The sequence below is a fragment of the Rhipicephalus microplus genome, chromosome 5 (assembly GCF_043290135.1).
Source record: "Rhipicephalus microplus isolate Deutch F79 chromosome 5, USDA_Rmic, whole genome shotgun sequence".
NCBI lineage: Eukaryota > Metazoa > Arthropoda > Arachnida > Ixodida > Ixodidae > Rhipicephalus > Rhipicephalus microplus.
In genome coordinates, this window is record NC_134704.1 from 150,686,729 (window position 1) to 150,709,899 (window position 23,171).

The 23,171-nt window shown below is 43.9% G+C and overlaps 1 protein-coding gene across 3 annotated transcripts in view; it reads left to right on the top strand.

The window, feature by feature from the left end:
- LOC119174175 (uncharacterized) overlaps positions 1-22,611 on the top strand; it is a 43,856-nt gene extending 21,245 nt beyond the window's left edge. For 2 of the 3 annotated variants that reach the window (XM_075896049.1, XM_037424996.2), the window contains exons 4-8: positions 5,169-5,272; positions 14,039-14,115; positions 17,086-17,125; positions 19,895-19,985; positions 22,341-22,611. In XM_075896049.1, the coding sequence (XP_075752164.1) occupies positions 5,169-5,272; positions 14,039-14,115; positions 17,086-17,125; positions 19,895-19,985; positions 22,341-22,421 (393 nt within the window). In that variant the 3' untranslated portion in view covers positions 22,422-22,611. The remainder of the gene's footprint in view (positions 1-5,168; positions 5,273-14,038; positions 14,116-17,085; positions 17,126-19,894; positions 19,986-22,340) is intronic. The other variant, XM_075896048.1, reaches the window with a different exon arrangement.
- Positions 22,612-23,171: the final 560 nt, after the last annotated feature.

The window sequence follows — 23,171 nt, forward strand, 5'->3', positions numbered from 1 at the left end:
AAGAAGAGGACGAAGTTAGTTTTCGCTTGATGCTGGACTATGGCCGTCTTGCTCGTCGAGTTCTGTGCATTGTGAATAGATTATTAAAGAAGTTACTCGTAACATTGTTGGTGTAGATTGACGACCTTTGTAGGAAATCCTAGCTTAACGTTAATGACGAACCGGAATCTTTTACGTTATTGAACGTTACCCTTATGAACTCATTCTTGGTATAGATTTTCTAGCCACACGTTCTGCCCTCATAGACTGTTCAGCTGGCTCTCCCCACCTCGATTTACTTCTCTTTTCCTACCAGACCAGCTTACCACAAACCAGCCTCTGCTGCATTGATTTCACGCACCTCCTGCTTAAGTCTGTCACACACGTCGACTTATCCTCCACGCCACCAGTACCTGACGGTGATTACATGGTGGCCCCGATTCCTGCCGTGATGATTACGCATGAGGTTGCTGTGCCACATATGATTTTGACAATTACGGGAAGCCGCACCTTCCTTCCGTCGGTCAACTTCTTACTCACCACCCAAGTTCTACGACAGGGTATCTTCCAGGCCAAAATTACCGTTCTCTAAGACGACCATGTCGAGCCCTTCAGAGTGGACAATTGCTGCAGCTCAGTCAGTGGTTCAACTTCATCACGTTCTTTGGGCGCTGACATCGAGTGAATGGCGTGAACGGACCTTGCGCCTGAGCAAGCCGCAGCGTTTTGCCACATTCTTGAGGGATATCATTGCATTTTCGCTTTTGCCAACACCTCTTTAAGCCAAACAACCGTCGTCACCCATCGCATCAATAATGGTCATGCGACTCCCATTCACTGACGCCCATACCGTGTTTTTGCGTCGGAGCGTGCACTTATACAAGAGGAAGTCTTAAAGATGCTTGAAAAAGACATTATCGAGCCTTCATGCAGCCCCTGGGCTTCTCCTGTCGTCCTTGTTAAAGATAAGGATGGAACATTGTGCTTTTGCGTCGATTATCATCACCTCAGCAAAATTACAAAAAAGACCTCTGCCTCTCATCGATGACGCCCTCAACTGCCTGTACAGAGCTACTTATGTTTCAACTATGTTCAGGCTACTGGCAGATAGCCGTCGACGAGATGGATTGCGAGAAGACCGTATTCATCACTCTTGATGGTCTTTATCAGTTTAAGGTGATGCCCTTTGGTCTCTGCAATGCGACAGCCACATCTGAAAGAATGATGGACGCATTGCCCCAAGGGTTGAAATGATCCACCTGCTTGTGTTACTTTGACGATGTTACTGTCTTTCTGCCCGCATTCAACTCACATCTCAATCGTTTATCAGCTATTCTTAATGTTTTCCATCGAGCCGGACTCCAGTTGAACGCCTCCTAGTGCCACTTCGCTCGTCGTCAAATTTCTGTGCTTGGTCACCTTGTCGATGCCGAAGACGTGCGTCCAGACCCAGAGAAAATTCGCACAGTTACAAACTTTCCCGTTTCGAGGACCACAAAGGATGTCTGCAGTTTTGTGGGGTTGTGTTCCTATTTGAGACGCTTTGTTAAGGACTTTACGACCATTGCACGTCCCCTCATGGACTTTCTGAAGAAAGACGCCTCGTTTTACCGGGGCCATGACCAAGCGTCATCGTTTTCCCAACTTACAACCCTGCTTGCAACGCCACCAGTCTTGGCCCACTTTGATCTATCAGCCCCATCCGAGGTTCGCACGGACGCCAGTGGACACGGCATTAGAGCTGTGCTGTTGCAGCACCAAGGGGGACACGACCGTGTTATAACCTATGCAAGTCGACTGCTATCTCGAGCCGAGCGCAACCATTTCATCACAGAGTGCGAGTGCCTCGCCCTTGTATGGGCGGTCACCAAGTTTCCTCCACACCTGTACGAGCACTCATTCTGTGTTGTCACAAATCACCGTGCACTTTGCTGGCTAGCCTCCCTGAAGGGCCCCACAGGACGTCTCGCTCGTTGGGCCCTATGGCTTCGAGAATACAGTTCTCTGTATTGTATAAAACAGGGCGATTACATCGGGATGCGGATTATTTATCTCGCTACCCCGTGGACGAAGCAACCGATACTCACGTTATCGCAGATGTTTTTTCTGTGTCGCAGCTGCTGAACATTGGCGAAGAGCAAGGTCGGGATGCTTCTTTATGAGCCATCATTGATAAACTGGAGTCAACGCCTCACGACCCGTCCCTACGAATGTTTTTGGCCAAATATGGGATCCTACACCGCCGTAACCTTGATTCTTTCGGATCTGACTTACTTCCTGTCATCCCAGCGCACCTGAGTTCCACTGTCCTCTACCAACTTCATGACGCTCTCTTGATGAGCCATTTGGGCATTTCTCGTACATACGACCGTGTACGTCGGTTTTCTTTTTTTTTTTTTTTTTTTTTTTTTTTTTTTTTTTTTTTGACTCGGACTTGCTCGCTCTGTTTTACGCTATGTCGCCGCGTGTGAGCCCTGCCAGCGTCACAAAACGCCATCTGCCCTTCGAGCTGGCTACCTTTAGCCAATCGACGTTCCCGCTGAATCTTTCTTTCGAGTTGGTCTCAACCTGCTGGGAACTTTTCCACTCTCCACAGCCGGAAATAAATGAATTGCTGTTGCCACTGACTACGCGACGCGTTACGCAATCACACGAGCACTCTCGATCAGCTGTGCTACCGGCGTTGCGGACTTTCTGTTGTACGACATAATATTAGTACACGGAGCTCCCCTCCAACTTCTCACGCACCGTGGCCGCATCTCAGCTGTCGTTCACGAAATCCTGAGGTCTTGCCATACCAAGCGCAAATGTACTACTTCGTACCATCTCCAGTCAAATGGCCTCGCAGAGCGCCTCAACAGGACCCTAACGAATATGCTTGCCAAATACGTTGCGCCAGACCACCAGGATTGGGACATTCGCCTACAACTCATCCCGTCACAACACTGCCGGCTATTCGCCCTTCTGTCTCCTATATGGCTGGGACCCAACTCTACCCTTAGACACTTTGCTACCTGCGGCCACTGAATATGCCGGGGAAGCCATCGCCCACGCCGCCCACACGCGCCAAGTCCCCCGTAATTGTCTACAGGCCTCACAGGCGCACCAACGACAGCTCTACAATTCTCACCATAGGGACGTGCACTTTTCCCCGGGTTCTCTCGTGCTCCTCTGGTCACCCACTCGGCGTGTGGGACTGTCTGAGAAACTGTTGTCGCCCTACACTGGACCATTCTGTATCGTTCGCCAAGTGACAGACGTCATGTACGAGATTGCCCCTACCGATCCAACAAAGTCATCGTCAGCTCCGACCGACACCGTTCACGTGGCTCGGCTAAAGCCCTATTACCCACCTTTGACATCATCTGCGTAAATTACGCACTGGGACGGTGCTTCCACCGCCGAGTTATGATACATAACAGCCGCTATAACGCGGATGCATGAAAGAAGAGGACAAAGTTAGTTTTTGGTTGATGCTGGACTGGCACCATCTTGCTCGTCGAGTTCTGTGCATTGTGAATAGATTATTAAAGAAGTTACTCGTAACATTATAGATAGCCACATAGGTGTATAGAATGTTATTTCATGAAGTACAATTTTATTCAATCAGTATCCTGTTCATTTGCTACGAAAATCATCACTGCAAAAGTTTTTTCGGAATGGCCACCATAATGACGCCGATATTTTGCATCATTAATTAAAAATAGGGAATGCTCCTAAGATGACTGGCGTCATGAAATTTGAAATTAGTGGAAATATTTCTAGCTCTTCACCGGATACAAGAGCCCCGAAATAATTATTCATGCGCTTGAATGTAAATGAAACTTGTTTCTCCTCCAGTATGTGAAGTTAGCTGCTCCAGATTGCTCCAAAATGGAAAATCTTGCTTCTCCAAAATGAATATTTTGCTGCTGCAATGGGCTCAAAGATTGAAGCTTGTGCTGCTCCATAGTGCTCCGAAATGAAAATTTGGCTGCTCCGAAAATTGGTCCTAGTCAGAAGACTTTGGTGGGATCACTGCATTTAAAGTATATAAAGTACGCATGCTGGTTATTTGTTACACCCTCCGTTGTCTGCGGCGTGTGTGTGCAAGACAGTGAAAGTGAACTGCCAGTAGAGCTTGCCAGGATCAACGCTGACACTTGGGCACGTGCGAGCTGCGCGGGACAAGAAAAAAAGACGAGGTGCCGATTTCTGTAAAAGTGAAGGTGTTTTTGCCATAGAGTTTTCTGAAATTATCTAGAGGGGACTCTGGCGCTGCGATTGTTCAGCGACCATGGGAATGATGGGTAGTACACAGATTTGCCGAGTCTGCTTTCTTGCGGGCGGCGAATTGTACTTGTGGCTTCGTTTATTGCTGTGTTTCGCTTTTGTTGAAAAGAAAAGAACAAATCCTTTTGAACTTCATGACCCGATTTGAAATGGGAAGCCTAAAAGAACAAGGTGGTGACGCACAACGGCTTAACGTCTGCTTATTTTCGTTTCACGAGAAAACGACTCCAAGCCACACGAACACACACGGAGCCAAAAGTACAAAGATTAGACAAATCTATGTACTACTCATCATTCCCATGTTCGCTGAAGTGTCGTGCATTGCAACTTCCATAGACACTAGCGCCAGAGTTCCCGTATATTTAAAAAACTCTATTGTTCTTGCTGTGGACTCAGACATTTTTTTCCAACTTGTTTGTTTGCAGTGCACAAGTTTGCCCATTTTAGCTATTGAATCAAAGTGTACTTCTTCAACTGTGCCTGACAACATGATAAAACACTGTACAGAAAACGAAAAAATGCATCTGTTACACATTTTGCAAAATTGAAGGTAAGGGACGCGCACAACAATGTGTAACTACGGCATTGTTAATTAATCAAGTCGAAGGGCAGACATCTTTGGTATAGGGCACCATAAGTACACAGAGTCAAATGCTTTGGCAAAATCTGAGAGTGTGCATCGATATTTATTGCCATTTGTGCTCCTGTCTAAGTTAGTCACAAATTTCAAATTACTGGGTTCCACAAGACAGGCTATTCGTAAATTGCTTCTGGTTAGTCAACATGGCAATAAATGTGAGAAGAAATTATAAATTTCTTGAGTTTATGGCCTGTGCTCCGTGCACAAGCATTGCAGTGATGAAAATGCAGACATTCCTTTCCATGTTAGTGAATGCTGCACATTTGTTGTCTTGCAGACTCCCGACACCAGCCATGCCAAAGTTGCAGCACCGGAACCAGCGGTAAAGAACAGGGCTGCTGAGACCGCTCCAGCAAAGGACGAGCTAGCAGAGCTTGCACTGTGAGGAGCCCTTTTTTCTTAATTTTGTCATCTTTAACCCTCTAATGCCTGAACTACGAAACCGCCAAACAACATAAATATTGTGTTCAGTTTCCAGCTTTAAGTAGTGTGATGACCTCGCTACTCATCTAACGAAATATCACCGTAGGTTCAGGCTTAGCGAGCCACAGGGCCGTGTCCCTGTCACCAGCTCACGTGTAGCACATCGCTCCGCGCGCGCTCAGTTAGCAAAGTGTTCAGTGCGGTGCGGCAAAACATACAGTGTTCGATCTTAACAATAATACTTTAACACTTTATTGCCTCGTTTAAGCCTATGAGGTCATAGACATGGCAAAGGTAGGTACTTTAAGGAAAGCTGTTTCATACTTGGAATGTTGGCTGAGAGCCCAAAGAATCGGACGCCGAAGAGTTTCCCCGTCAAAAATTTTAGATGTTCTTATCCATAGACGTCGATAGAGCTTGTGATACTGTCGTGAAATCGTCTAAATTTGCAAGCATGTCTGAAAAATTTGGCTTCCGAAAAATTGGCTGTCAACTGATCTTCAGTCATGTTGTAATGAAGTGCTATGGTTTTAAATTTAATCATTGGCTTTGTGTATTAAATATGGTAAGGTTACTTATGGTGATAGAATTTTCTTTTTTTACTCTGTCATGCTTGAATAGCATGCATAACATTGTAATTTAATCATTCGTGTGTCATGAACGCAGTACTAAAAAAAATGGTAGAAAAGGTGGATGGAACCTTGCGGTGAAAAATCCGTAAACAGGGGTTGTGTCCGAACATCGGCTCGACACAACCTCGGTTTTTGGATGTCTTGGTGAACATAAAAAATGTCTTCAAATTGACTCTAACAATATCTGCTCCAAAAGCCAGGTTTGCTGCTCCAAAATTCAGTTCTGTCTACTCCAAAAGCTGCTCCAAAGCAGCCTAAGCCACTTCTATCATTGCATTGTCAGGCAAGCCCCCTCGTAAGAACGAGCCAGCGAAGGAGTAGGAGATGCTGCCTTGATCTCTCGTCACGCAAGGTGCAGGAGGTCTTTGGTACTGGGGCGGTGGCTGGACCGGGATGTTCTCGCACATGGCGGCAGTTTAAGGAGCGAAGCGAATTGCTGCGTGACTCGACGGCTTTTCACTTCTTCGAAGTGTCGGCACTCCCTGATCATGTCGTCAATGGTCGAGCTGTCCTTGTACACAAGCAAATGGAAGGTGTCATTGGTGTCCTTCAAAGAGAGACTAAAGGCAATTATTAAGTTGATGTTAATTGCTGAGATAGCAGTTCAGAAACCTCGTAGTGCTACTTTTGTGCCAAATAAGTGCTTATTTTAAAAGAAAATTTCGTTTTAGTGGTCTGCATCGCGTTAGCACACTTTAGGTTACCCCACCTCAAAATGGAAACACTCATGTCATTGTTGCCATGCACAATGTTGCCCGGCTGTACTGCACAGTCGCCGACTCTAGTAGCAGCAGAGCGAAAGAGGCGGGCGCCATAGCAGCAGCAGTAGCTGCCATTGAACAATATCCTGCCATATCCTCCCAGATGACAGATGTGCTTGGTTCAGCTGGGCCACGCTAGATTGCGCGACATGTCCACTTTAACCAGGCGAAAATTGAACTTTTTAATCACTCACACCACTCCCCATAGTAACATCCAGCGTTTTTTTTGTTTATGAATCAAACAGGAATGAACAAGCAGGATTTTACTACATCTCTTGATTCATGAAAGGTTTTTTATTTAGTTCAGCTAGTTCGATTACTGGTGAAGAATTGTAGGTGGTAAGTCTGACGTCATCGGGATCATTTTGCGAATGTCCTACTCGTGGCACAGGTGTTCTTGTGCATTTACCTTAATTTCTCAGTAAGTAGGGCACTACAGTTGATAATACTATTGTCATTTTAGACCTCATACATTGAGCTTTCACTTTGACATGAATTGTTATTTTTGTCTTCAGTGTTTTTTTAAGAATGTGGCTGACTTGGGGCATGTGGTTGTCAACTTGCCAGCACAAGGCTAAAACATCTTGGATGTACACCATGTACGGCTCAGTTGAGGTTTGTGCATGGCACAAGAGTTCTTTCTGGGCTGCTCATTAGCGTGCGATGGGCTTTCCGAAGAGGTCTTTCGTTTTTTGTTTGCACGCGTCCTAACTGATCAGCTTCTCCTTGTACGTGTCGAACCACACACTGGCTGTTGCCCTAAGGTAGTAGCTTACGTTTCCCAGCATCAAAGTTGGATCCCACCGGTTGATCTTGCTGGTGTGCTCGTGGTCGGCCAGCCACTTATCCACATGCACGTTGTCAGTCCTGCAGAAGGGGCCAGGGTCTTGGAGGTGGATCACAACAACGTAGTCGAATGCGTTTGGCATAGCAGGACCTGGATCAACGGAACTGCCTGCGGACATGTGTACTGGCCAAGAAGACGCCCGCTGCGAAGTTCTGTGATGTGCTTCAGATATGACCCGCCCCTCCACCAAAGATGTTATGGGGAGATGACAGAATACGGTTGTATCTATAGTATTTATGCAATTAAAGTGACTGGGGCAACAACAGCCTCTTTTTCATCCTCTGGTCAATAGCAAATAGCAATATACACTTGTTCATTGACTTCGAATGCTACGAAATTTTTAATAATTTAAAATAGAATAGAAGGGAATTTGAATACTGTAGTATTTGTCTTAATATTAGCACATGCCTAGACACCACATGGGGGAGGGTGCAAGATGATAGAAGTTTCAGGTGCTAGTCTAGAACTTTCAAGGGTCCCTGAAACAGTTTTTTCGAATTTCGTTTTTGATTAGACCACTACTGGAGCAAATCATTGGCACCAGAGTTCAATCGAAACATCTAATTTTAATGGAGGTACGAGTACTAAAAAAGTACCCTCCTTCTCTGCTTCGTCTTCCACCCTCAACTGCGCTCAACTCTTCCTTCGAGAGCTTGAGGCTAAGCTCCGCCTTCACGGCGCCTGCGTCATGATGTGGCGTGAGACCGCATTCGCTCAAATGTCGCCGCTGATCCGATACCGGCAGTCTGTCTGCGCGTTTCACAGCCAATCAGATCAGGTGGAAACGATGATGTCAGTGGAGCAGAGCGTGTCGCTTGGTGTATGGGCGGTTGAAAATGCTTTTGGCTGAGTGGCAGTGATCTGCAGCGATCTGGAGCGATTTGCAGCTTTAAAGCGTTGTAATAAATTACACAGTTCACGCAGAGAGCTCAAATCAGTCTCTAAATTACCCTTGGGACTTGGTCTACTGGCCCAATACGTTTGTAAAAAATCGTCAAAAGCGTTTCAGGGTCCCTTTAAAATTTTAAATTTCAGAGGTTAGGCTTTATTTTATCACATGGATGAAATGTGTGAATTGTAAATTTTCAGTCTCAATACAAGTCAAAATCTAAATTAATCAAATACAGGATGTTAGTGGAATAGCTCTTTCTAACAGTGAACAGACATTCTTACAGCAGTACGATTATTTATACTACCTTGTTTTTGCTCCCTGTTTTATTTCTCATTGTGCAAGTGTCTCTACATTTACAAGTCACTGATACATTGTACAATCCATTGTTTTCGTCAATCCACTTATTGCTTTCAGGCTTTCTTGAACCCAAAAGACAGGTTTTTTTAAAGGGACTCTGCGACACTTTTTCATGTAGCTATAGAATAAATTCAGTATAGTAGATTATTGCCTCACTATTTCACCCCTGCACAAATTTTTAGAATCCGTCCAGTACAAGAGGAGTTACAATGATTTGTCGCACGCTGTCTCCATTGCGTTCTCTTTTCTCTCATCCAAACAAAAGCGCTGTAAGCTAAGCTGCGAGGGATGGCACAGGGGAAGAAAACATGTTAAGCACATCTCGTGGTTTTGAGAACTTTTTCTTTCTCTTTCTCTCTTTTTTTCTGAATTCATGGCTTTTCAGTGCAAGCGCATGCGCGCAAGTTGCAGCCTCTAGCGCGGGCCCAGGAACGACCGACCACACCATGCTCAAATCACCCAACGGCTAATACCTGGCTTGTGATGCAACGATTTCAGCATGAAAGTGTTTTATGCAAGTGTCCACCACTGCTCAACTGACATATTTCTGTCAAACATATATTAACAGAATGCAATATAAGAAATGAAAAGGATAGGTTATGCCACGGGGCGTCGTACCAGCGACCTCTCAATCCACTACGCACAGAGCTAATCACTAGGCCACAGAGCGTACGTTGTCAAGACTGCTAACGGCAAGGTAATTTATACAGCATATACCGTTTGGCAGTGCTCAGAGCTCCGCTACTTCAGCGCGTTTTTGTCATCACTGGTGAGGTGGTGTGAAGGTCTCGTATTGAGTGTGCTCTAAAGGTCAACGCCTCTAGTGTTTCGATAAGTGCCACCACTACGAAACGTGGTATCTCCGCTTATCAGACTCGTGTGATTTGGAAGATCACAAAGGTCTCTTCACTCGCTGCCGCCGTCACGTTTACGAAAGGAGTGCGCTGCTCACATACAATGAAGTAAGAATTGTGGCAGTTCGCGCTCATCGTGTGTATGCTTGTGCGTTCGTTTCATGCGTCTTTCTTTTTGAGCAGCGTGCTTTAAGTGTCGAGTTGTGACAGTTGTTTATCTGCACTTTTCCTGCTCGTGCTCATTTCGTGCATGTTTCCTGCTTGAGCTGTGCGCTGCAAGTTTCGAGCTGCCTGCCATTCTTCGCGTGAAATTGCTATTTGTTACTGCAGCATTTATTCCTTTGCCCTTGTGACGAAAGAGTACACAATGAATGCTCAACTACCTCTGCAAAGACACGTTTCACTTTCGTGTTATACCAATTCCTAAAAAAGGAGATCAGCCTTGTGTGTGTGTACCTGCCAAGTCTCTCGGACTGTCCGGGAGACTCCTTGATTTCGACCGTTTCTTTCGTTTGTGCAGTGGTCATGAAAATTTCCTGGAAATCAAAATTGCTGTTCATGATCTGGCCGCATTGACAAAAATGCAGGTGAATCCGCTCCAGGGTTTTTGTGAACCTACCGCATTTTAATATAAACGAATTTAGGAGGTGTTCATCTAAACAAGCGGTAGAGTCTCAGTGATGTGAAACCGTAGCAGATACGAATTCGTGTAATTCCTCAGCCAAATTCCACTGTCTCTATTGGGCCAAAATTTGAATGTTCCGAACACTTTTTACTAATCGCGGCGGGTGATATGAACTTTAGTACTGAAACCGTCGAACGAAGGCTGAGAGCAGCGTGCTCGAAGCCTCAGAAGCACGAATGTGACCAGGGCACGCACTGTCTTCTACACTGTGGGGGGGTTGTTGTTGCTACAACAACTGTGGACAAAACCGCGGTCGTGCTTGACACGAACATGTAATGGCAACGACATTACTAACAAAACTCCAAATGTGTGCGCGTCCAACGCTCGACCAGTCAAAACAACTCTGCTGTCCGCAGATTCTGTGGACAAAACCGCAGCTATGCGATTATAGTGAAACGACTTAGTTTTGAAGGCACGTGCGCAGCCAGCGCACGTGGATTGAAAAGGGAACTACTATTTGACACAACCGCCCCTCACAAAACCAGAGTCGCAGCGACGCAATAGCAATCTATGAGCTCCGAGGGCACACGGCTAACGCAGCCGTAGACTAAAGACAGTAACGGCGTAAAGAAGGCTAGAAGCGTTTTGCTGTTCCTGTCCAAAGAATTTAGTAGCAAGCAAAGCTTTGACCCGCGCTTTCGCAGTGGCCAGCTACCGCGTCCTGTCCGTTCACCTGTGTCCCAGGAAAACGTATGTGAGTTGTTTTCATGGAAATAGATATTGCTAATTGTTTTGATGACGCAAAATTTCGGGAGTATTTGCGCTCCCCCTTTGAGACTCTCACCTTAGTGGGAAACTCTACTGTCGTGTGTTCAGCCACTCCAAGCCATTATAAGACCAACGCCGATGCTTGTGCTTGCGATTGGGACCCCTCCCCCCACTTTTGTTTTTTGCAGTCAACGTTTTCTTTTGTTCTCACTTGGCGCCAAAAAATATGGGGACGACACCCCCCCCCCCCTTCCTTATTTTGCGGAACTCTCCCGGTTTCAAAATCTTTGAACTTCGCAGGTATAGTGTGTGCGGGTGTGTGAGTGGGGGGGGGGGGGGCATCATTTGTTGAGAGAAGAGAAAGCAATTTTTTGCTGATTTATTTCTATTCTAGGCTACTTGCTGCACTATATTGTTTGGCTCGCCTGTTTTCGGGAGCCTCACATAGAAATCGGTAGCATTTTCTGACCATGCTGAAAAAGTTTTGCTGGGCATCTTTAATGCAAGTTTACTAGCATTCCCAGATATCTATTATTATAAGCAAGCAAGGAGTAGTGATGGTCGAGAAACAACACAAACACACGTGCTTTGGTCACACCAAGGGCAAGCACAGGAGCATACCTCAGAGCAACTGAACATTGCCCATGTCACCCTCTGGACTTGCTGGGTGGAATCAGTGGGTTCATTACTAGACTTTATGCAGGAAAAGAATTCTTTCGTGTATGTGCGGTGTGCTTCGAATGGGTTTTTGTGGATTACGTTATGCCTAAGATAGGCATATGTGAATAAGTAGTAAATTTTAAATTCAAAGAGAATTCCAATCAAATAGTGATTTGTTCAAAAAATTCAGAATTGAAATTGAGTTCTATATGTTACATACTGTTATAAAAAATTAGCATATATATCATGACCCAGCTCACCTGCACAATATACATTTTTTTAATTGAAACAGAGCATTGTTATTGGTTCTAAGGAAAGTGGAAGCAAATTTGAATGATAGCAGAATTTGAGTCTCGGTTGGATGCTAGTGATAACCTGTTGAATACATTGTTTTAAAGTTAACTATACTTGGAGCACTTAAGTCGGTATTCGCGGCGAGATCGGGCTATAAATGGCAGCACCATGCAGCGAAAGTGTGGATAGGTAGTCGGCGGCCCGTATACAAATACACGCAGTGGCGCTTCGTTGTGTGCGATCTGAGCCAATTGTCAGCGAATAAAAGGCATTGACTATAGTTTGCTGTTAATATCTACGCTCTTCTCTACTGAATCGGTGCACGATGCCTATGCAAAGTTAACATTACCCGCGAGTAAAGCACATTTTGCCTTTCAAAGGGATGTTCGCCCTGGGTGGCTTTCTTCACGCTTTCTCACTAAATCACGCCTTTTTTGTGTTGTTAGTATGTGGTTAGCTTGTGTTCCGCCTGCTACGCACTGTTGTAGCGTGACTGAACTTCACATCTTTGTCATCTGCATACTACAAAAAAGAGAAAAAGAAAAATCGTAGAAAGCCCGCATATCTGTGCGATTAGTTCAGTACCACCGTTCGCACCTTATACGCACATGATTAATTTTTTCTCTCATTCTGTTCACCATAAAATCTGGGACAGTCGATAAGTCTAGTCGGGAAGCTTAGTGGCTGATGGCGCTTTGCGCTACGCTGCGTTTACCACGTGTACGCACATGTTCTTGCACCAGTAAAAATATAAGAGTTAAGCAGAAAGCTTTTATCGATTGATCACGTGCATAACAGGGCTACAACTAAAGCCTGGTTAATGGGACAAGCATGTTTCTTTTTTCTTATTTCAGACAAAAAATGACCACTGCCTTCCTTCGGTCACTAACAATGCCACAGAAACGCTAGAGACAAAAAAAAAAGAGGAAATTTTAAATGAAATCATATGACATTATATGTAAGGCATGCCGCCTGAATCAATTTTAACATTTGGGTTCTTTAAATTGTTCTTAAATCTAAGCACACGGTTGTGCATGGTAACTTTATTTTAAGTACAGTTTAAGTACCGATGTGCCGCAGTTTATGTGATAGTAATATTTCTATGCAAAGGTACCACGGCTAGATAAACACAATTAAGGCTGCTCGCATGATCAGTAAACTACAGTGCAATAGTTGTACATCTACCAACAGCGCCACACATAGCCCAGAACCAGTTTTTTGTTTTTGTTTTTGCAACTGAGTCGCTATAAAACGTTGCATTCACACACCATTTAACACTTTTCATGTTTGGGAGGATGCCAAGAGCATTTTGCGATGTGCTCGAAACAGAAGGAGGCACCCACTCTGAAATTATTCTGGTGAATGGAGGGTACGACAAAAATAAACAGCAGTCTGGAAAGTTGCGCTCGTCGATCTTATTACAATGCAGTAGCAGCCGAACAAGACCAAATGCTTTCGTAAATCGTCTCAGGCATACCTAGAAACAATTACACTCGCGTTTACATGACCGGACGAACCACACTTTTAGAACGTGCATGACGTACATGCACATAGAAACACGACGTGGCTAGCAGACGACGCGACGACACTTGGAGTAATGCACACTTCGCCACTTCGACCAGTTATCGCCAGGCGGTGACTCTGCTCGATCTCGCGGCCAATAACAAGCTTAGAAGAAAAAAGGGGAGGAAGAATTGAATAAGGGTAATAAGTTAATTTAGACCTGAAATTGCACTTTATGGCAGTGCATATTTCCCCTATGTAGATTTATTCATAGTATAAAACTCTTCTTACTGCAGTGAAACCACCTTTACAAGGGGTTGCATGTATTTTGTACACGTTTGTCCATTTGTTTTGAACCTTCCAAATTTGTACTAATTTAAATTCATGTTAAATTGAATTCAAATATCCTAATATTTGTTCAAATATTCATAATGCTCAAATATTTGCACCTGCCTAGCCTAGGGGCGGCCTTTCGGATGGGAAAAAGAAGGACTGTTTCTGAACATATTGCCGTCTTCACTTTCACTCCAGAGGTGGAATTTCACGTGGAGCCAGCCGGCTGCCTCCTCTCTCGGGTACCAAGGCCCTCCCCAGCCTCGAACCACAAGGTGAGGCCCCTAGTTAATTAAACTCTTCTTCTCTTGGTGTGTTTGCTTGTGAATGTACTATTACTGGTGTCTCAGTGAAGGCATGTTGATAATAAATGCAGAGGAGACAGAAAACTGCCAACTGTATGACAGAAAACTCTATGAAACTCTGATGCAGAAAGGCAACTATGAACTAAAAAAAATGTCCTTGTGACAAAATTGCAAAAAGAAAGAGGGAGAAAATGCGTTAGTAATGCAGGCAGCTTCTGTTGTGTGCATGTATTTACTTTCATTTTGACTTCATGAATTCCTCTAGTGTCCTCACGGAGGATACTAATCTGATTAGGGTGAGTGATCAATGCAAACATTTTTGCATTCTTCTCAGTCTTATAAAAAATCGGGCAATGCAGAGGCTGAAAATGTATTTATTTGCATGATTTGGGGCAACCAAGGTAGTGCCGACGATGCTTTAGACGTGGGAGAAAAATGCAATGTTTCCTCTGCCTCTCCTTCCCCTTCGGCTTCTGCATAAGCCCAACTCACATGATAGTCAAGGTTGCATTCCCCATGATTCCAGGGTTTCTGATCTGTCATGTAGACACCAGTGTATAAAAATATCTTATCTAAGATTTTGGATGCTTAAAAACCTCGTCCACTTTTCTGGCACCTTCTTTGTCCCAAACAGCATTAATTAAAGCCGACACATCTGCCACGTAAGTTTGAACCAGTGCTTTCGGGAATTGATCCCTTTGCAAATGTGACAGAGCCCAAAAGGCAGCTTTGCCGCAAAGAAATGTTGTTATGCGGTGAAGCGTAACAAAGTTACGAATTGGCATTGTAATTGCGCAGTGTGATGATGTCTTGATGGATTAGCACTGGCAGTGCAAGGAGGTGTGATAGCGGCAGGCGGCCAACTAGCTTGATCCCCGACAACCCTTCTGATAAGTGTCTTCAGCTGACTGTTCTGTAGTACGTGTGACCTAGCGCTGCGAGGCCACTTGTACTATTGAGCATACCAGTCTTATACAACTAGCTGCGCTGATGGCATGCACACGTCACAAACGCACCACGCCGCCGTTAATTCTGCCTCTTTGTGCGAGACCACTATGTACACCGCACAGACACGCTGCGCTCGCAAACGCAAGCAGCTTGCCATTGCCACGCCTGTGCGCTATTTAAGAACGGAGGGGCAACATGAACACTTTCACGACGAATGTGTGCATAGGTACTGCAAAAGCTTAGGCAGTGGTGGGGTCAGCTTAGTTGGTAATGTGCTGCACACAACTGAAAGCAATCGGCTTCCGCGGCTGCAAGTTCTGTGTATCAGTAGAGATTCAGCAATCGTTTACGTGGGCGCATACATTGCAAAAGCCTAAATAGTTGTCCACTCTTTCACGACAGTCTTTGTGTTCCGCATCATCATTTCCAAACATTCCATGTGAGAGAGCCGTAATCTATTCCGCCCTTTCCTGGTATCAGCAGCGCTCATCACGAGATGCAAATTAATGTAGTTACGTGGCAGGTACTGAGCGTGTTTATGAAAGCTTGGGTCACCAAAATGCTTGATAAGTCTACAGAAAAGCATTAAAGCTACTTTGGACGTAGCTGTGGCGATTTGACCACTTGAGCAGATTGGAAATGCGTGAATGCGTCTTTTTAGGCGGCCGGATATATTGGATGATTTTGCAGTCTCAAGGGAGTCTGAAAAATCAGAAGTTGACCTTCTATAAGGTTGAATAGCCTGAATAGTCAAATTCCGGTGTGAATCAAGTTCAATAGCAAACACTTTTCGAAAAATATTCGGAAATTTGAATATTTCCACACCCATAATTCTCATGTCTTGTTGTAAGACTTCACTTGTATGGTGTTGAAGTTCAAAAGAGGGGGGGCAAATGTGCAGTTGTCAGTAATGATTACAGCCTAATGAGGCAGAGTGTTGTGCAACTGAAGCTTGTATAGCGTGGATAGTGGCACGTAATCGTCATGCATAAGCGAGATCAGATCTGTATACAATATTGTATGTAGAGGCTTTAGTCATCAGCCGAACAAACTCAATTAAATGCAAGTGCGCTATTGACAAAATCTTGGGGCCGAGGGAAATTTCAACTATAGGGGACTCATAGCACAATCAGTGAAGGCAGAATGGGACAACAGAATAATATCCCCAAGGATGAGTAGTGGTGTGTCCAACAGCGATCACACCAGTGGCACAAAACAGCAGGAGACGTATTGGCAAAGATTCATATGACAATCAAGGTGGCAAGGTGAGAGCACTTTGCGTGTGAAGACTACACGGAGCTAAAAGCTTGACGTATTTGCAGCGTTTCTCAATTAGCACTGGTGCTTTCACGTCGTACGCTTCAACGTCCAAAAGGTTTTCACTTGTGGGGACAGTTAGATGAGGAGTTTCTGGTTGGGTTGGCAATGCAGTGGCGGCTCTGGGTTCTATGTCTAGTTTTTTTAGGCGAAGCATTTGGAGGAATGGGGCAATCGACCATGCAGCAGTGAGTGGGTGGCTGTGGAGCTCATGGTGGCTGTGGAGCTCAGTTGGCTGAGCAGGTGCACGCCCGATGGAGGTCAGGTCAAGCATTGTGCTCTGCAGACTGTAATTACAGTCGTGCTTAAATGGTGTGCACATCACCTAGAGTGCTTTCACGGCTTTATTACATTGCACACCAGGCAAGCAAAGTGGGTAGCGCATGAAAAATGTGGACCAGTCATGGAGCACATGACACAAATGGTAAGAAACAAATAGACTTACATTAAACCAACCCAGGATACCTGGTGCTCACCATACGCGGTTCTGTTTGTTTCTTTTAGATGTTGTTCTTTTTCCAGAAATATTGAGCACCTTTTATTTGTTCTTCTCTCACTCTATGTCCTGTATTGCTAACAAAAAGGTGCACTCCCCGCCTTCTGGTGGGGTCTACCCTGCCAAAATCGTAGCGAGCATTGATCGATTGTCCGGTGCCATTCTGTTTTTCTCTGCAGCAGTCTCTAATCCCGAGGGAGAGTCCCATTCGCTACAAAGGTAAGCCATCACATTAGTCGTGCTACACAAATCTTGGTGAAAGTCTTAGCTTTAGTGAAACAGGCGCCCCCTGGTTTGACTTTGCTGTGCGCCTTGCACTAATTATATACTTGTTATTCACTTCTATACTAGTTAAGAACTTCAACTAATGCACCTTATATGGTTTGTTCGCTTCTTAAAATGGGCTTCTTGATCGATTTTTCTTCACATCAATATCATAAAGGGGGCACTTGGCTATTGCTGACTCAATGCCTTTAGGTATAGGAGGTGAGTGTTCATTATTCAGAGTAAGTTACCTGCATGGTGAAGTAAGTTAATCATAAAATTTCATCACTATGTGTTGCCACTGGGCAAGAGTAATATTCCACATTCGCTTCCATGGCCAAGAGTGGCGCTGGCTAACGCTTTGAGGGTTACACTTTAGGCTTGTGCGAATAATAAATTTTAGCTTCGAAGTGAATCTGAAGGTCTATAACTTCAACAAGTCTATAATTGACTTGTTGAAGTAATTTTTAATCAAATTTGTATAGTATATGTCACGTAATATTAAAAAAATTGAGCGTATGTCATGACCCGACTAACCTGCACAACAACATTTTTAAAAATTGAAACAAGGCGTGGGTGAATGTCACTCTTTTTGGTTCAGAGGGAAGTAGAAGCAACTTTGAAGAGCCGCAGGATTTGACTTCCGGTAGAATGCATGCGATTGCCTGTAAAATATTTTACGTTTTAAAATTTACTATATGAAAAGCATATAAACCTCTATAAGGAGCTTTTAGACATGAAAAACGATAATCAATGTGAGGGCAAATATGAAACAAAAAAAAAACAACCAGCTGTTTGTAGCATGAGGCCACAAGGAAATTCGTACGGATTTTTTAGAAAGAAAAGCCTCTTAGTTGTTGAAAAATTCATCCTGGTCTGTGGTTCAAACTTGGGACCAACGCCTTTCAAGGGTGGTCGCCACTTTCCGCCACCTTATGGGTTTCCGCAGATTTGATTTGCAATGTGAGGGTAAATATATCCATTTAAATTTGAAACGTGCCTTCGTGGCTGTTTGGATTTTCCCTAGATAGATGTAGTCACAATACAACACTTCTCCACTGCGCTGAAACCACCTTCAGAGCAAGTTACATGTGGATGGATTGCACCCATTTGTTCATTTCAGATACTTTGAAATTTAGAATAATTAAAATTCAAATCGAAATGAATTTGAATACTGGTGCATATTCGAAAGGCTTGAATATTTGCATAAGCCTACTACGCGTACGTAAATACACTTAAGAAATAAGTCACCATCAACTATTCATCAATTTTTAATGCCTCATTACTTTGTACTCGCAGTTAAACTCTAATGTGACGAAATTACGAAAGTGTGAAATGTACTTCGCTAGATTAAAACTCATAATCGACTGCAACTTTTAACAGGTGGCTGCATTTCCACTTCGAAGGTGGATACACACAAGCACTTGAAAGAAGGTCTTTTCCATATATCCTGTACCTTCTATATGAGCCCTTTCTAAAGGGGATTTGATGTCTGATTTTGAGAAGCACATCAATACTGATATTTGTGAGTGTTTTTTGTGCTAAAACAAAAGTCAAACTTAAGCAACCTTTTCGTCGCATTAATCTTTAACTCTTTCACAATTTTTGTTTTTTTCCTCGGGTAAATGCCTCTGCGGTATCGGAACCTAAAGGTAGCTATGTTGCATCAAGCTATGCATTGCTCTTGGTGTACTAGAGAAAATATAATTCATGTTTTTTTTTTCTCTTTCTTCTGTACGCATTAGAACGATGTTGTAATACTTTGTCAAGTTATCTTTTGTTTTCTTGGTTTTCCCAATTTTTCTTGATTTTTTCTCTTCTTTACGTCATCAAAAATCTAATGGTGTCCTATTACTGTATTGTCGCTATTGCATGAGCGAATGTAAGGCTAGGTGACATTACATGTATTAGCATAAGTTTTATTTCTTCATGCACTGATGTACAAGTGTGTCTGTATTTTGTATATATACGTAAGAAAAAAATGTAGGCATCTATGTCGTCTTAGATAGTAAATCAATTCTTGCGATCTGCTTTATGTCGGCTCTGCCCTTCAAGCCCAATGAGGCTTTGGCATGCCAATTTTCGTATCACTATGCTACTCTTTGAAAATGTTCACAAAATATTATTATTATTATTATTTCTATATCCAGATTGACTGAAATCTGGATACCGGTTCTGAAGCATAGAGTTTTGTTCCAGGTTAATGTTTTACTACATGGTGACTGTCTGGGGTGCCTTACGAAAAAATATGCCTGGGATCAGTTGCAAGAAACATTTTTTTTAATGGGAAAAAAACAGTCATCTATGGTCCATGCCAATATAGAAATGTCTGTGGCTAACGTGATGAGACTCTTGCTCTAGAGTGACATAGTGAGTTTAAAGACTAAGCGGTCCTACCAAATGATAATGTGTCCAAGAATATCATAGGGGCTATTTCTTTAAGTGACACTAAGTAAAGGTGAGCCCTCTAGCTCTAGGGGGTGTACCTTGCTGTCTCTGGTTTTAATGTCCGCTGCTGTTGAAGTTCATTAAGCTGCTAAAATTAGCTCTTGCACTTATTAGCGTCAAATATTTGACCGCAGGGCTCAGCATTTTAGCCGGTGTTAGTCTGTTTCAATACAGTGGGGTTACAATATCGAAGCTGCGCTTTGTTTCAACACGATTTGTGCTTGATCCCAACATGCCTTCATGACTGCTGAGGTCACAGTTTGTGTGTGTGTGCAGTACGGCCTCTCGGAAGACCAATCACAGTGGATCAGAGGAAAGTGTCGAGGAAGAGCTCTCCCGCATCGACGACAGCAGCCTGTCCACCACGGTGAGGAACGAGTGCGATGAGAGGCGAGACGGCTCTTGACGAATGTTCTCAGCTTGTGCGAATAGTAAATTTTAGGTTTGAAGCAAGTCTGAAGTGAATAAAGATTTGGTTAAATATGTTTTAATCAAATTTGAATAGTATAGATTGCATATTATAAAGAAAATGCTCATATTTGTTATGACCCTACTAATCTGTATAATATATATTTTTGTAATATTGATACAAGGCATGTGCAAATGTCATGCTTTTTGGTTCAGAAAAAGTGGGAGCAATTACGAATGGTAGCCGGATTTTACTTTTGGTAGAATGCAGGTGATGATTTGTAAAATATGATACGTTCAATCATGACGCGCTGACCTATCGAGAAGCATGCGACGTGCTGTCCGCGCGTCGCCGCTCTGTTGCAGTAAAGCACATCTTGTTTTCCTCAGGCTCACATTCAGTGGATCACGTGATCATTCTTTTTTTTTACGATTTTATTTTTCGAGCTGGAAGTATCAAGGTTAGCATCCTTCAGCTGCCACTCATGTCACGCGTTTTTTGCGGTGAAATCGGGATCGGAAATTGGCACGCTGCATGCAAGGTTTTGGAATTAACTGGACTGGTGCTTATTGCTGCTTCAAATTATTCACTCAAACTTGCATTGCAAAATAGAAGGCCGTGGAAATAATTTGAATTAAGCGGGATTTTGAAATAACTGAGTTTGAAACAGTGAGGTTATACTGTGCACGAAATAAAAGTGCTGCTTGTACGATTTACAGAAAACCAGAAAACACTCTGCACTGAGCACTAGGTCACTGGCATGCTTAGAATGGTGATGAAATGAATCGGGGACTGGGAACGTTACTGTACAATCAGATGATATTTTCTATTTTTGAGACAAAGTCTGACAATGAATTCGCATTAGAAATCGAGGAATTTAGACGTTTCCACACTCTGACAGACCGTGGAAAGAATGAGTGCTTGAAAGTGCCATTGTGGTTAAAGTACTTTTTGTTTATTGGCAGTCCTGCAACAGAGGGTGGTTCATTTTTCCCAAACACTCGTCAATAATTAAGCACGATGAATGAATGCTGAGTCAAAACAGAAACCGAAACAGGAAGCTGCTGCGTCCTCCATGGTGGGTATTGGATGATGTCATGAAATCTGTATCAGACGACGTAGCGAAATCCGCTACACACCGCCACGGCTGGCTGCAGGGTGTAAACATAGTTCACATGCCTCTTCTGATGTGCAAAAAGCAAGTTGGCGATGTCATCCGACACGGAATCGAGCTGTGCCAGCACGTCTGAACTTACCAGTGACAAGTTCAGCAATGATTGCAGCTACTATCTGATCGTGGAAACATCGCTTTTTGATTTTGACCCGCCGGCGCGTGAAGCATCTCACATGCTCCTAATTGATATCCTCATTACTCAATGTTAAAAGACTCAACGTCAATGACGACTAAAACCCTGTTGCAGCTAACAAAACTGAACTGTGCTTACGTTGTCGTCCCCTCATAGAAGAGAGCACGTGGTGCAACCGTCTGCTGGGCAAGGCAGGGTTTTGAAAAAGAGTAAGCACTTGCGTCACATACACAGAGGGGCCCACTTTTACAAGTGTGATTCTAGAATTAGGTACCAATTTTTAAAATTGGTTTTCTAAACAACTAAATGACTTACGGCTGTATAATTTGGCACATATCGCCACGGTACCGACGAGCACACATGTTCAAAGCTTTATTGAAATCAATGAATTATGAAAAATCGCCAAAGTTTCCTTTAAAGGGCTAAACTAACTTGTGCCTCCTCTACCCTTATTTTAGCTCACGGTTGATGGATTCAGAATCACAGTTTAGCAGTCACATTCAATTGAATTTCTGGAAGCATCATTTGACTTACTCATCATGCTTTGACGTTATAATTCAAGTGACCTATTATTGGAAGAACTGTCTCCCCCCCCCCTTCCGCTCTCACTTTGCCAGTGAAGAGTGTACCTTCTCTTGGGTGCTTTGATTGATTAACTGAGGACTTCATTCTTTTCCCGCAACGTAATTTCAAATGTAGGCATGTGCAAACGTGATCCATGTTTGCAACCAAACTGACCTTGTGGATGACATTGTGAGAACGTCAAAGAAACATAATCACAGGTGAAGCAAGGGACACCTGTCGACACGCTGCAAAGTCTTGTTTGAATTGGTGCATACATTTTAATTTTGAGATTTCTAAAATCTTTTTGCTATTCCAGTTATTGCATATTAGACGAGCAGAAAGTAGTAGTTGTATCTAGGTTTGTTATATTAAAACTTCATATCGTGGCACTTTTAAGTTCCACTTTTGTGCATCACATAAAGAGCTACATGTGAATTTGCAGGCGGATGATCGCACAGTCGACCTGACAGTCTCCCGGGCGAGTGACGTGGAAGGCTGCGACTATGCCGAGCCAGCCCACTGATCGTACTGCTTAGAGATGTGCACCGGCCGCAGTCCCGCGACCCGGCCCGGCCCGGGCTCGATGCTTGCTGGAGGCGGGCCAGCCCGGCTCGATACCCAAGGCCCGGCTCGACCTGGCCGGCTCGATACCCAAGGTCTTATACCCAAGGCCCGGCTCGACTTGGCCCGATTCAATGAACGACACAATAAAACACATGGCAACAGAAAAATGAAAATGCATTTATTAAGAAAAAGCATGCCGTCCATCCCTGTAGCTTCCTTTTTTTTAAATTATTGATAGAATTCGAGACTTAGTGCAGAACCGTTCACAAATTATCATGCAGAAACAAAAAGTTGTCCATCGATTCGGGCTTCAATCGAGTGCGTCGTTCTTGCATTACGTATCCTGCAGCAATAAAGCTGCGCTTGCTGCTGTTGCTTGTTGCTGGAATCGCCAAGATATTTCTTCTAAGTTTGGCAAGTTTCGGATATTTCTTTTCTTTCCTTTCCAAAACTGATGAAGTTTCGATTCGGAGCACGCACTTAGTGATTCACTTCGCAAGTACTCACTAATATCATTTCGGTTTCTCTCAAAAGAAAGCACACATATGAACAATGCGAATACCGGCACATATCTATATTTTTGGCTTGATTTGGGCTTTTCATCCCTGGCCCGGGCCCGAGGTAAAAAGACGTCAGGCTGCCCGAGCCCGTGCACATCTCTAGTACTGCTGTCGGCCAGCTAGACAGCAGTGTTTGGTGCTCACTGGTT